Source organism: Vigna radiata, chromosome 3, assembly GCF_000741045.1.
Source record: "Vigna radiata var. radiata cultivar VC1973A chromosome 3, Vradiata_ver6, whole genome shotgun sequence".
Lineage (NCBI taxonomy): Eukaryota > Viridiplantae > Streptophyta > Magnoliopsida > Fabales > Fabaceae > Vigna > Vigna radiata.
The window spans coordinates 5,623,466-5,639,182 of record NC_028353.1 but is presented as its reverse complement, the minus strand read 5'-3'; the positions used below and the strand labels follow the sequence as shown (position 1 = coordinate 5,639,182).

General features: G+C 27.2%; 3 protein-coding genes across 3 annotated transcripts; 2 read left to right on the top strand and 1 right to left on the bottom strand.

Moving 5' to 3' along the window:
- The first annotated feature begins 4,228 nt into the window (after positions 1-4,228).
- Positions 4,229-5,474, top strand: LOC106756932. Its single transcript, XM_014639530.2, has 6 exons — positions 4,229-4,448; positions 4,568-4,649; positions 4,730-4,796; positions 4,886-5,056; positions 5,136-5,196; positions 5,270-5,474. The coding sequence occupies exons 1-6, from the start codon at positions 4,229-4,231 to the stop codon at positions 5,446-5,448; spliced, it is 780 nt and encodes a 259-aa protein (XP_014495016.1). The 3' UTR covers positions 5,449-5,474.
- A 945-nt stretch (positions 5,475-6,419) lies between these two features.
- Positions 6,420-10,813, top strand: LOC106756931 (probable C-terminal domain small phosphatase). The gene is made up of 5 exons (XM_022779257.1): positions 6,420-6,728; positions 9,881-10,006; positions 10,124-10,205; positions 10,295-10,361; positions 10,460-10,813. The coding sequence occupies exons 2-5, from the start codon at positions 9,883-9,885 to the stop codon at positions 10,658-10,660; spliced, it is 474 nt and encodes a 157-aa protein (XP_022634978.1). The 5' UTR covers positions 6,420-6,728; positions 9,881-9,882; the 3' UTR covers positions 10,661-10,813.
- Positions 10,814-14,013: 3,200 nt separating this feature from the next.
- Positions 14,014-14,642, bottom strand: LOC106757514. Its single transcript, XM_014640186.2, has one exon. The coding sequence runs from the start codon at positions 14,588-14,590 to the stop codon at positions 14,150-14,152; it is 441 nt and encodes a 146-aa protein (XP_014495672.1). The 5' UTR covers positions 14,591-14,642; the 3' UTR covers positions 14,014-14,149.
- Between the last annotated feature and the right edge of the window lie 1,075 nt (positions 14,643-15,717).

Genomic DNA, 15,717 nt, shown 5'->3' with positions numbered 1-15,717 from the left:
AAAATTATAACAAATTGTATGTCTAATTCATTGACAAGACGAGTTTCTTCATTCTTAATATTTTATTAACGGTTCGTCATTCTTAATAGTTTATTAATTTAATTGTCGAGATCAAATATTTTAATTCACTTTTAAATGTACAAATATTTTATATAATACTAAATTTAATATTTTATTTACTTCGCAAACCTTCTAATATATTAAAATACACGAGTTAGACTATTATCCTTTGCATCAATCCAACTTTTGTCCATATGGATATAAGAGCAAACAAGTAAAGTTAAACAACTTTATTTGTATTTAAATTATTGTCTTTTCTCTTTAAGTATGAAATAACATTGTTCATTGACCATGCATATTGACCCATTGGATCCATTCTATATCTTTAGAAAACTCCGCATACAAACATAAATACACACATCTTTTAATAATAATAATAATAATAATAACTATTATTATTATTATTATTATTATTATTATTATTATTATTATTGAAAACTATAAATATGATTGATTAAATATCGAGGGAACCTAAATTTATTGTTTTTATTAAATTTCAAATAATAACTAGAGTTTTTCCAAAAAAAAAAAATTATCCACGTTTCTCGTCCCACGCTTCGCATATAAAAACAATATAATTACTAATTTAAAATAGTATTTTTAAATTTTAATTTTATGAGATATTTTTAATTGCTATAACAATATTAAGAAGAAAAAAAATATTATAATTGCATCTTGGCAGCTATATGAGTGGTTGTCGTTGGTATGATGGAGGATGTTATAGGTTATTGTCGTTTATGTTAATAATTAAATTTAAAAGCTTCATATTCAACAAAAATAAAAGTAAGAGGAATGAAAAAATACAGAGAAAAAAAAAGTCAGAAATTTGTTATTTTAATATTATTGAGAGTGGAAGACTTGAGGGATAAGAAAATCCTGACCAATAAGAAGCAAGTGGTAATACGTGGAACTGCTCCAATGGTAAGGTTAGGTTGAAGGAATTAAGAGGTAAAGATGAAAATTTAACGGAGATAAAAAACCTAAGAGCCTATTTTTGTTTCATTAAAACTTTAATTGAAGTAATAAATACTTTTATCAGGACTCTAACTTTTAATACATATAAAAAAATATTTTTATTTTAATAAAATTTATAGTTAATATAAAGTTCTTTATGTCTTTGAAAAATATCACTTTATTCTTTTTATATATCAATTATTTTAAACGACGCATTGTAAAATATATATTTTTTATAGTAGCGAGTTTAATATAAAATTTATTTATTGTATTTAATTTTACTAAATTTGTTATTTTATAAGATGGCATTTATTATTCTTTTAAATAGTTTCGTTTACATATTTTAAATATTTATTTTGTTTATTCAAGTAAAATTAACTAAGTTTCTTCTTCTTCTTCTTCCTCTTCTATTTAAGTCAAAGTAATCAAGTTTCTTCTTCCTCAATTTGTCCAAGTCAAAATAATAAGTTTTCCTTCTTCTTCCTTGATTTGTTTAAGTTAATCGATACAAAAACATTGAGTAAATAATATTCAGAATGATTAATATTTAAAACATATAGGTTAGCAATAGATCAGTACCCACTAATTAGCGTAAATAGTGAGAACATTACGATTAATCAACCTCGGATTATGATTAGTTATCAACCTAATGGTGATGATTAAAACAGATAGTTTCCTCGATAATCTCATGTACCTAAGACATAAAGGAACAATTAACCAAATATACTGTATCAATTTCATCCATTTTTTTTGTGGCTCAGATCATAATTCATGTGCGGTTGCCTTTTCTTTTTCTTTAAATAAATCTATGAATAAGTTTAAGTTTGATATTATATTAAGTATTATGAAAGAAAAATCTATATATTTTTCATAAGAAATCTATGATAAAAAAAACAGGAATCTTTACGATCTCTGTTAAGACAAGGATTCCGTTTCTTGAAAAGCGAGTAATCGGAAGACATGGAATGCATTTGGAATGCGATGTGTGGGAAGATAGCAATAAAAAATAGCGGCGAATTCCATTTCCGTGGTTGAAACAAAGCGTTGCAAATGAATGTGGGAACTGCAGTTCAATCATTAACATTTAGAAACTAATTGCTTCTGCAAAAGATGACAGTGCAACCACATTGAAAATTCCGTAACATCTCCAACACGTCCTTTTTTATACTTCAAGTCTTCAACCGTTCAAACTTCAAAGTTCTTCAATCGCAAGTTTTCAGTTCAGTTCATCTTCCCAACCAGACCTTTCATTAATGTAATAGAAAGCTCACCTCCAACTAATTGTTCAAATCCTTAAAACTTCATCAAATCCTAGATCCATTTAACCGCCTTCAACAAATAAGAATAGCAAGTTTTCTTATGCTATTCTTTTTCTTATCTGTTGCTCTCAAACTCCACATACCTAAAACAATATTATCAAAATTAAAACAATATATGATTTAGTAACTTTTTTTTATATGCGTGATATTTTTTCACTCAAATGTGAAAAAAGATTAAATGTTTTTGTTTGTTTGAATTATGACATCAGATATTACAGAGAAATGTAGTCGTAAAAGGTCTCCTATTCTTAATTTAGTATTTTTACAAATATAATAACATTTTGAATGTATTTAAAAATGTTTGTAGCTTTGAAAATAGAATTGATATAAATTACCAATAAGTTGATTGTCAAATAAATTACTATCGAAAACATATGTTAATATTATAAATTCTAATTTATTAATAGATTAATTACTAACAAAAATAGTATAGTGGATAACTTTTAAATTCTAAAATTCACAATAAATTTGATAATTACAAAAATTCTTAGCGTTAAATATTTTCTTTTAGAAAGATGAAGAAGATTAATGTTTTGAATTGTATTGACATGTGCATTTATAATAACTTCAATTTTATACGACTTTAACTTGCTTAGAGGTTAATTTAATTAATTAGATCTTACGTGTTAGACTTTTAACCATCTCACACAAACCATATAAAGAACGAGAACTTTTTAGATTTGGTGGAAAACAAGATTTATTCTAAAACAAATTTTGATATGAATGGACTCTGCTCTCCTCTCTATTATATTTTACAAAAGAGACTTCTAATTGGGAGAAAGTTGATAAATGAAGTCAAAATATTAGATAGATGGTAATAAGAGAAAAAAAAAAGTTTTAAAATATTACGAAATTTATACAATAAAACTATGATTTAGATTTCCAATTTACATAATAACCTTAACTTCAAATTTTAATATTTATTCTTATGAAAATCATATATGCTCAACATGTCTTAAAATAATAATAATAATAATTATTATTATTATTATAATTATAATATCAACAACATAAATTGTAAATTACAATTCAATCCATTAAATTATACACTAAATATTGTTTATCGTTAATAATTAAGGTTTTTTATACGAATAAATTAAAGATATAAAATTTTTGTAATTAATAGGAAAATTATTAATTGTAATTTAGATATATTATTTTAAAATTTTTAATTTGATAAAATTTATAAAATATATAAAGTATTAAATTTAAAATTAGATTAAATAAGTTATAAAAAAAGGTAAGAAAAATGAAAAGCAGCATATGAGAAGTTAAAAGTATAATAATTCTACATACTTGTATTGATGAAAGTTAAGCTGAGCTAGAATAAATTTTTATATTTTACATTTATATTCACAAGTTTATGTATAAAAACAGTTTTAAATATAATATATTCTAAGATTGCAGGTTGAGATACGTTATTATATTACTATTAAAGTGAATTATGAAGTGAGTTAAAATTTTTTAAGTATTATTATTTGTATTTTAATGCACCAAGTTTAAAGTACCATAGTACATTGGAATCCATTGTCGTTTTAAGACGTGAAATGCAATACACAGGAGAGAGAGTATGTTTAGATTTCCAAAATAAAAAAGGGTAAATAGAATTGAATGATTTTAATGTTCATCATTCAATTCATGAATATCGGAATAAGAACAGTCATGTTTCCACATCTATATAAATCTAGTACAGTGATACAAATAGTAAACACTTCAAAATCTTCTCTGGGTTGGGCTTCCAATTGTACATATAAAAAGTCCAAAGCATATTTCTTTCTGCACCCATGAAGAATATTGGAATACGAACAGCCATGTTTTCAAGTCTATAAATCAAGAACAGTGACTGCAAATGGTTTGTGTCACCAAGTTTAAACTGAAAAATCATGTCCGGAAATATGGGAGGAAAGAACAAGGTTATTGAGCCTGAAGGTGAACATGAAAAACAGGATTCTGCAACAGAACTGACGCTTCCTTTGGAGAAACTGAACCTTGGACCACGGAAGAAGTTGCTTGTTATGAACCTTAATGGCTTACTGATGTATAGGGTTCATCTTCGTGATCTATGGAAGGTATCAAAGTCTCGTTCCCGTGACAGGGTCTATGGAAGTTTTCTTGGTATGTAAATATACAAATTCAAACCTATATGTAACATTATCAACCACACCAGTTACTTTGAATCTACAAGTTTTTCATATCATTTTTAGCGAACAATCTAAACATGATTATTATTCTAGTTTTCAAGAGACCTTTTTGTGAAGAGTTTATCAAGTTCTGTTTAGAAAGATTTGAAGTTGGCATTTGGTCTTCTGCAAAGGAGTAAGTGAATATTTATATATATATTTCCTTTAAACCTATTGCGTTTTTATGTTTTTATTACTATTTTTCCATGTGAACAGACATAACATGGATGGTGCATTAGCCATTGCCATTGGATCTATAAGAAAAAAGATCTCATTTGTGTTGGTGAGTATATATATATTTTGCCTGATTAACTAAGGTAGTGATTCTTTTTCTCTCTTTTTTTCTCATAAATGGTTCCTAAACTTGTTTAGGATCAAACTCATTGTACTGATTCTGGGTACAAATCCTTGGAAAAACGTACCAAGCCACTTTTTTTCAAGGAATTCAATAAAATGTGGGAAAATGTCAAGAAAAGTGGGCCTTTTAATGTGTCAAATACTCTGCTAATTGATGACAAACCCTACAAAGCTTTTCTCAATCCAGTAAGTAGAAGGAATTCGTTTTTTTACTGAACTTTTTGAATTCACATTTGAGTATTTTAATATTTGTTGACGAATACAGGATAATACCGCAATTTTCCCGGAATCTTATGATGTGAATGATGTTACTGATAGAGGACTTGGTAAGAATATACGTTTCATATATAAATAATTGGTTTGTTCAATATTCTGTAATTTGTTGTGTTGTAATTGTAGATCCAAGAGGTGAGCTGTGTTCGTATTTGGAAGCTGTTGCTGATGCTCGTGATGTTCCTTCTTATGTGAAAGATCATCCTTTTGGACAACTTCCTATTACTTCTGCTCATCCTCACTGGAAGTTTTATTCTGAAGTCAAACAATCTCTTCTCAAAGAACGTGCACCAAAGATAGTTTAAGGAATAAAGAAATCAAGCACTTCATCTTTTTCTGTTCTTCCATTCTTTTATAATAAGTAACCAGTATTATATATAATTGTTCTGCTGTATGTTTTAAAGTGAGTTTGAAGTTTCTTATCAATAAGGACATAATTTGTCTGTGTTTTCAGTCTTATGTAAACTATACTTATTGAACATCTAAAATCGGTAGATTATGTTTTCATTCTTCTGGAACTCGTGCATTACTAATTATAACGGTTTTGATTGTTCTTTTCAAAACGGTTTTTTTTCGATTTTTTCGGAAATTTTCATTCGTTGTCATATATATGTTTTATTATTTTTTTAACATGATAATAACATTTATGCATTAAATCTTGATAAAAAGTTAGTGGTTACCTATAAGAATAAAATAATTATCACTTATAAGAATAATTTTTTTTATCATTATCACTATCATAAATATAAATATTAATAATTTTATTCTACAAGAAATTTTTAATTGAATTTATTTATACAAGGAATTTTTTACTAATGCAATTTATCACTTTACATCAATCAGAATAAATGACTTTTAAATCGAATTGTTTATAATTTTATATTAATAAAAATATCAGTAAGAATAATTATAACGACTGTTTTTTAAGTAAAGTTATTTATTATTTTATACTATTAAAAATATAGTTTCAAAATTTTTTAAACTACAATAAATAAAAAAATAAAAAATACAAATTTGGAAAATATTCCAAAGTTAATTATGTCTTTATTAATAATAACTTTTCGAATAGATTATTAAATATAAATATTCTCAATATATCTAACCATAATTGTTTTATCTAGATATTGAAAAAACTAGGCACAACACCCATATTACTCCTATAAAAGATTATAAACTTAATTCTCTATTTCAATTTTTAACTATTCATTACTCTTAAGTAAAAGATTATTATAATACTTTAAAAATATCAGACCACAATACATAAGATATTTGTTTTATCATATATATCACCATGCGCGAGAATTTAACCTTCATCCCTTCGTTTCTTTTTCCTTTTTGATTCAGCCAACCTTAAGGGCTCTGTCGAAGGGTTGAGCCGGGCAAATTTGCGGTGTGTTTTGAACGCAATCTTTGGGGCTTTTAGGGTTTTGAGTGCGGGTTCGATGAGTGATTAATTAGGGGCTGAGAGAGGTGAGTGGAGAGCACCGTAAAAGTCAGCCGTTGGAGGTCAGAGAGTGAACGAAAGACGCGAGAACGTGGTAGTCGATTGGAGTCGAGAGTTGACGGTGAAGAGGAATCAAACCAGGTATGGGAAGATAAACTCTTTCTGTCTGTTTAGGTGTAATTAACTGTGATTTTGTCTTCGTTTTTGGTTCGGGAATGTATTGCTGTGCTGATATTTACTTGTATGATTGGGTAAAAATGTGATTATGAAGAATGCGGGTGCTATATGTTCCGGTATCTTCAGTGGGGTATTTACTATTGACATGAAAATGATCTGGATTTTAAAAAGATGATGAATGTTTTGTTTTGTAAAGGAAGAATAGGTAATATGTTCGAACAGAATGTGATTGCTGATTTTGATAGTGAATTAGATTGAATGATTGCTAAAATGTATGGTGTGAACACTGCTTTCGAAATTTGGTTGTGGATAGAGTAATGTTAACTTGTGAAATGATGAATATTGTAGGAAGATAGTAACATACTGGTCTAAAACAAGAAATAGCATAGAGGTAGTAATTTGTGGTTACGTAATGACTTTGCAGACTTTGAATTATGTGATTTTGGAACCTTGTGATGCAATATATGCTTGTTCTGTTAGGAACGTGCTATTTTGAATTAAGAATAAACCTGTATGCAATGAAATGCCTACTCTGATCAGTCAATACTCTGTTTGGGGATATTTTATAAACTGTTTGTGTTTCATGTGGTTGAGAGGTCTGATGTGCACTTATAGATGAATGGGCATGTGTTTTAGAGTTAAATAGGAATGATTGTATGGACTGAAATAGGTTAAATTGAATCTGGTTAGGCTGTACATGAACATGATAACCCAATAACTACATTATCCTTACTCTGTCCTACTCTGTGTTAACTAATTAACAGGTGTATTAGGTAAGTTTGGGGTTCGGTTCATGGTAAATCAGGATCAACAGAGGTTTGGTTAAATGAAATGTGGCTGTTTTGGGAAGTAGGATAAAACTGAATGAAGTCTTATAATGAAATAATAAGGGCTGGTGGGCCAGAATCGGTTGAGGTTAACTTTGTGGTTGACATTGATGTACTGCATTTGGTTGGACATGTTACTTGCTACCCGATACTAAAATCTGATTGGATATTTTGTTTACCCGCATCTCCTTGAATGTGAGTAATACTGGGCTTATTAGTTGCTACTAGGTACTTAACCTTTACGTGGGAATGCTGTTTTTTTAAGGGTGGAAGAGCCACCTGTTTGGTTATTTTTTTATGCGCTGGGTTGGCATTGTAGGGGCTGTTCAAGCCCAAGGTCTGGCAACTGTATATGTATTACTGCCGTTGGTTATTGGTAAGCGTGTCATGATTATCTGCTTATGTGATGAGTGAACCTATGATGCTTAGTTTGGAAAATGGTATATGGTGAGGAACCAAGAGTATACAGAATAAAAAAAAATTATCAACGAAAATTTTTGAAATTGAGAGAATGTAAGACGTGGAATTTATACAACTCATAAATTAATGATTGAAATATTGTTTATTAATAAAGTAATAAGATTTGTTTATAAAAGTAACATGTGTTTTAATTAGTAAGTATAGTGAGGTAAAGTTGTGTATATGTTCAATGTGGTGTGAAAAATAAATTGTGAGTTAAAAAAATGTGAAAAAAAGCAAAATAAGATATGTGTGAATTGAGCTTGGCCTAGTGGAATGTGGTGTGTATAGTGGAATGTGGTGTGTATGTGGTATGTGTTGTGTGATGTTTGTGGATGGCATGAAGGACCTGGACCCGGACCCGGACCCGGACGGAAAGTAGTTTTTTTTTTTTTTTTGTGGCTTTTATTTATTTTATTTCTTTTTTTTGGGTTGGGCCGAGAAACCTAAAGGAAGCAGATTATGCAGAATGCGAGTGCTATATGTTCTGGTATCTTCAGTGGGGTATTTACTATTGACATGAAAATGATCTGGAAATTAAAAAGATGATGAATGATCTGTTTTTTAAAGGAAGAATTGGTAATATGTTCGGAGGGAATGTGATTTGCTGATTTTGATAGAGTTGGATTGAATGATTACTAACTATAATTCATTCTGAAGTATATGTATGGTGTGAACACTGCTTGTCCAGTTGTTGTTGACGGTGAGTGAGTAGAAATGTTACAACTCTGGAATGTTAACTTGTGACCTGACGAATAAAAATGGAAAAATATTTTATGGTTAGCATAATGATCGATGTACTTCTATATCAATGGACAAAACATTTGGATTTGGACGAAATTTGTCTCCTAAATAACGGATCTTTAAGAAATTATATTAAAAAAAAATTAAAAACTAGTTAAGCTCTTGTTAATTTATTGAAAATAAAATAGTATTTAAATTAATATAAAATCATAAATAATTTTAAATTTTTTACTTCCAATTAGATAACAAAATTCTCATATGATTTTAATTACCTTCATGTAATATAACCTACAACAATCATAAATTATTTTCATCTTATCACCTATAACAATAAAAAAATTATAATTATCACTATCATAAATATGAATAATAACAATTTTATTATAAAAGAAGTTTTTAATTAAAGTTATTTATACAAAGAATTTTTAATTAATGTAATTATTAATTTTATATCAATAGTAATAAATGAGTTTTAAATAAAATTATATATTTATAAGAATAAATGGTTATTAATAGGAATAAATGATAACGATCGTTTATTTAATTAAACTTATATTTATTATTTTATATTATTAAAAATATTGTTTCAAAATTTTTAAACTAAAAGAAAAACAAAGAATAATTAAATTCTTTTTATTAATATAAGAAACTAGACGATAATTCCCATATTACTCATGTAAAAGATTCTAAAGTTAATTAGTCTTTATTTAATAATAATATTTTTAACTATACATTAGTTTTAATTAAAAGATTATTATAATAATTTTAAAATATCCGTCCATAATATGTATGATATTTGTTTTATCAGAAATATGTATCTAAATATAATATCTGGATAGATATTTTGTTTTAGGAAAAAGTTAGTTTCACATGGATTAAAAAACATTCATTGACACTACTTTTCATAATATAATAATATATATTATAATTTTAAATTAAAAAATAATATAATTATATTCAAAATATTATTATTTAACTGTGTCAAGTGAGCATAATTTGTTAATTTGTCGTTTTATTGTGTCAAAGTACCACTGCTGTTTGTTTTAGCAAAACATAGAAGTTGTTGAGTTGATGTTTCTCTATCAGATATGGCAGGAAAGAAGTTGCTTGTTATGAACCTTAATGGCTTACTGATGCATAGAGTTCCTTATCGTAATTTACAGTATATACGTGCTCCTAATGGGGTCTACGGAAGGTCCGGAAAATTTGCGGGTATGGACATATACAATCTCAAACCTATGTAACATTATCAATCACACCAGTTACTTTAAATGTACAACTTGTTCATATCATTTTTAGTGAACAATCTAAACATGATTATTATTGTAGTTTTCAAGAGACCTTTTTGTGAAGAGTTTATGAAATTCTGTTTAGAAAGATTTGAAGTTGGTATTTGGTCTTCTTCAAAAGGGTAAGTGAATATTTTTTTATATTTATTTTTTCCTTTAAACCTATTGCGTTTTTATGCTTTAAATGTACTATTTTTTCCTATGTGAACAGACGTAACATAGATGGTGCATTAGCTATTGCGATGGGATCTATAAGAGAAAATATCTCATTTAAGTTGGTGAGTATATATATTATTTGCATGATTAACTAAGGTAGTGATTCTTTTTGTCTCTTTTTTTTTTTTTTTTCTCATAAATGGTTCCTAAACTTGTTTAGGATCGAAGTCATTGTACTGATTCTGGGTACCCATCCTTGGAAAGACGTAACAAGCCTCTTTTTTTCAAGGAATTCAATAAAATGTGGAAAAATGTCAAGAAAAGTGGGTCTTTTAATGTGTCAAATACTCTGATGATTGATGACAAACCCTACAAAGCTTTTCTCAATCCTGTAAGTAGAAGGAATTCATATTTTTACTGAACTTTTTGCCTGTGTCTTCAGTGTTATACAAACTATACTTATTGAACATCTAAATTCAGTGGATTATGTAATTATTGTTCAGGAACTCGTGCATTACTAATTGTAACGGTTACGAGTGTTTTCAAAATGATTTCTTTTTCGATGTTTCAGAAATTCTCATTCATTGTCATAGAAAGTTTAATAATCTAATTAAAACGTAGAAAAAATAGTACTAAAAATGAATATATGCAATAAAATAACTTCATTGAAGTTGTACATATGGAAAAATGGGACTTATTTATTACTTTTTAACAGGATAATAACATTTATGCAGGAATGCCTCCATTATGCAATAAATCTTGATAAAAAAAAAAAAAAGGTTAAATATGTTTTTAGTCTCTATACTCTGGGACGATTTTCGTTTGAAACGACAAATAAAATTAACAAAATTTGACAAAAATGACTAAAACCAGATTTTTCTAAAGTTGAAGGACTAAATTGTACATTAGTTTGAAAGAGGGATTAAAACCAAAATCGTCCCAAAGTATAGAGACTAAAAACATATTTAACCCTAAAAAGAAATTAGTGATTACCTATAAGAATAAAAATTTTATCACAAAAGAATACTTTTTTTTATCATTATCACTATTATAAATATAAATAATAATAATTTTATCATACAGTAAGATTTTAATTGAACTTATATGCAAGGAATTTTTTACTAAATTAATATATCACTTTACATCAATCAGAATAAATGATTTTTAAACCAAATTCTTTATAATTTTATATTCATAAGAATAGTTGGTTAGCAAGAATAACGGATAACGACCGGTTTTTTTAAGTAATGTTATTTATTATTTTATATTATTAAAATTTTTAATTTTTTTTAAACTAAAAGAAAAACAAATTTTCATTTTCTTTTTTATAATATAAGAAACTATATAAAATAATATCCATATCACTTATATAAAATAAATTAAGTATTCAATAAAGAAAAGAGAGAAAAAGAAGATAACATTTCATTAAAATAAAATATTAACTGTCTCTATTTGTTTTGTTGTCTGTGGAAGAATTTTTTTATCAAGAAACCATGATATCAACAATGGAAGGAAGACGTAATGATAGAAAAGGAAGACACAAAATTATAAAGAGAGGACCAACTTGACACTAACCCCTGAATTTTGGGACCAATTAAGTATTTGTTAATTTATTTGGATATTCAAAGCCATTAAAAGAACTTAGAAATATATGCACATAAGTAAGTTTGTTTGACTATCTCTAAGCAACTTATCCATAATCAAAACCATACTTATAGTTTGATTGTTTATTTGGAAAATATTCTTTTGATCTTCCTTGAACATTGCATTTTTAATTTAAAATTGTTTGATGATATTTGCATGTGAACATTTGATTATAAAGACATACCTGAGATTAGCCTCATGAAGGATCCAAATCTCATTATAGTATAATTTCTATTTTGGATTATTTTATATTTGTACCTGTTTGTGTTTGTGAGTAGGATCTTCTAGAATTTGGGGTCAAATTCTCTTCATATAGGGGAAAGAGATAAATAAACTTTAAGTGGTATAAATTTGAAGACAAATTCTCTTTAAGAAAGATATAATAGAGAACTATCTCCTCAATCATATATGAGAAAAATTTCAAGAAGAATATTTACAATTCAAAGAACTTATGACAAAGTTCAAGATAAAAATATGTCTCCTTAAGTCTTATAGTGGGAGAAAATTTAAAAAAACATGAAAATCAGAAGCAAAATTGATAATATTTTAAGAAATTATATAACTTATAATTTTATTTTACTTTTACAAAATGTTAAATTCATTGAATAAGTTGTGTGTGTTGAGTGAGTGAATTTTGTTAAACAAAAATCTGCATATATAATTTTCATTTTTTGTTATTTTCAGTTTTTTAATTTGTATTTTACAGTTTTTTAAGATTTTTATTTTATTAAACTTAGGTGTTTATATATAAAGATGCTAAAATTTAATGTAAATATTTTACGCATTTGATTTTTACATGGGATTCTTTTGCTTATTGAATTAAAACTTTGATTTTTATAAAATCTTATAAATAATAATGATTATTTATAAATTTTTTATGTTAAATATTTAAAGATATTAGAAAGTTTGATATGGTATTTATCGAAAATAATATTTCATAATTTTGGAAAAATGATAATAGTTGTGTTAACTTGGGCTTTTATTTGGATGGAAGTTTAGAAAATAAAAACGGAAAAATATGTTCTTGTTAGCATAATGATCAATGAACTTCTACATATGGACAACGCATTTGGATTTGGACGAAATTTGTCTCTTAAATAACGGATATTTAAGAAATTATATTAAAAAAAAATTAAAAACTAACTAAGTTAAGTTCTTGTTAAATTATTGAATATAAAATAATATTTAAATTAATATAGGATCAAAAATAATTTTAAATTTTTTTACTTTCAATTAGATAAAAAATTCTCATATGATTTTAATTACCTTCATATTACTACCCACAACAATCATAAATCATTTTCAATAAAAAGTTATCATTATCACTATCATAAGTATGAATAATAACAATTTTATTATACAAGGATTTTTTAATTAAAGTTATTTATACACAGAATTTTTTATTGAAGTAATTATTAATTCTATATCAATAGGAATAAATGAGTTTAAAATAAAATTATTTATTTATAAGAATAAATGGTTGTAACAAGAATAAACGACAACGACCGTTTCTTTAATTAAAGTTATATTTATTATTTTATATTATTAAAAACTTTGTTTTAAATTTTCAAGAAAGAAAAAGTTTCATTAAATCCTTGTTATTAATATAAAAAAACTAGACAAAATAATACCCATATTACTCCTATAATAGTCTTAATTAAAATATTATATTTTAGTCCTTATTATGTTTTTAGTTCTTATGTTTTTAGTCCTTATGTTTTAGAACAATTTTGAACAATTTTGATTTTAGTTTATTTTCGAATATGGTACAATTTAATTTTTCAACTTTAAAAAACTTTGATTTTAGTCTTTGTTCTACCAATTTTTTTAACTTTATTTGCGGTCTATAAAGTACGTTTCATTATAGCATTTGGATGAATTTTTTACACTGTCAATGTTAAATAACATATTTGAAACAACAAATAAAATTAAAAAAAATTAATAAAAAAAGACTAAAACAAAGTCGAAAAACTAAATTATACCATAGTTTAAAAATAGACTAAAATCAAAATATCCGACCATATTACGTATGATATTTGTTTTATCAGAAATATATATATCTATATATAATATCTGGTTAAACGTTTTGTTTTAAAAAAACAGAGAAGTTTAAAACCAATGAAGATAGTGTTATAAAAGGAAAAACACTAGTATGCGATTTATTTTGGATAGAAAAACAAAATAACAGAATTTACTAGTTTGATCTAAGATGACAAATTTAGATTATGTAAAAGGAAAACATCAAAACACAACACATGATGGTTAATTAGTTAACTTTCAGGCGAGGATCAATGTCAACCCTAGCAACTCCGTCGTGTTCCTGACCAACCTTCGCCACTTCAACCTCTCCAACAACTAACTCCGCCACCTCCTCTCCTTTCTCTTCACCATCCTCATAGTTCGGATCCCCCTCGTCGATGGCCGCGGGCGCCGCCATGAGCTCGTTCTCCGCCATGTCAGAGGGGCCCTCCCAAGTGAACTTGCCGCCGTGGCCGGATTTCGGAGGCGGTCGTCCGATGCCGATGCCGTCGGAAGGGTGGCGGTCCTGGCGCTGGATACCCTTGTTGATGAGCTTCTTCTCGACGTACTTTAGGGTGTCGACGTTGTGAGTGTTGACCTCTCTCTTCTCCACCCTCTTTCTTCCTTCCTCGTCGCGGCTCACCGCTCTGATCGTCACTTTCTCTTGTTTATCGTCAATTGGCTTCATCCTTTAGTTTTATCTTTCTTCTTCTTCTTCTTCAGTGATGTTCTTCAATGTCTGAAGTGCTTTTATATTATAGTGTCGGAAACTTTTGGTCACTGGAAAGTGCTGGAAGTTCAGGAGGATATGTTCCAACTATGGAGCACTCGCGGTTCTGCTAGAACTCTCTGTCACGTGCTGCACCCCCGGGTTAACACGTGTCAATTTTGTAAGCCGCGTAAGGCTATTTCTCATTTTTAAATATATTAATTAATTTGTCTTCAGCTTTTTCTTTTCCTACTATTAAGCACTTCTTAATTCGAATTAGTAATTTTAATTAGTGCTTAAGCGCCGAATTTCATTGCCAACCGCTACTAAAGACAAATCTCAACGTTGCTTTCGGTGGTGGAAACGTTATGGAGAAGTGTAGTTGCTTTACAAAAGCGAAATTTCTGAGACAGAGACGGTTGTGACTTTTGAAATCTGGGGCAAATAGTTAGTGTTTAAATTAAAGAACTTCAATTAGAGGATTTGATATTAATTAAAATAACTTAATTCGAATTTCAATTTCGTATTTTACTATAGAAATTGGGTAGTTTAGATGTTAATGTACAAGTATTATTCCTTAATGTCAATGTTTTATCATGCACATTGGTTGGTTCGTATACTAGTTGAAGAGTCGGTGCATATGTTTTCAACTAAATGTAAAAATAAGTCTTCACATTTGCTTCCATTAATTTTTTTTTATCTTTGATTTCTTTTGAAATTTTTGTTATCTATTTGGCGTTTTGTTGTTTAACTTCTTTTTTCTTTGATTTTAAAAAGCTGTTATGTGCCAAAAAAAAACAGTATAAAAAGGAAATGAAAAGGTTTAAATATTCTTTTTGTTCTTTATTTTTGTCGATTTTATTTAATATAATTTTTTAAAATATTTAATGTGATTTTAATTTTTGTAATTTATGTTTAATTTATTTTTTGTTTTCTGATATTGTATAAATTATTAAGGTTGATAATGATTTTCAAATTTTATTTATGTGGTCGTCATGCATATAGTAAAAGTTAGAATTTAACAAGACCCATTAGATAAAATCCTTGAATTAAATAGGTATTTTCAATTAAACGTGAATTGACTTCTTCCAAAAAAAAAAACAACA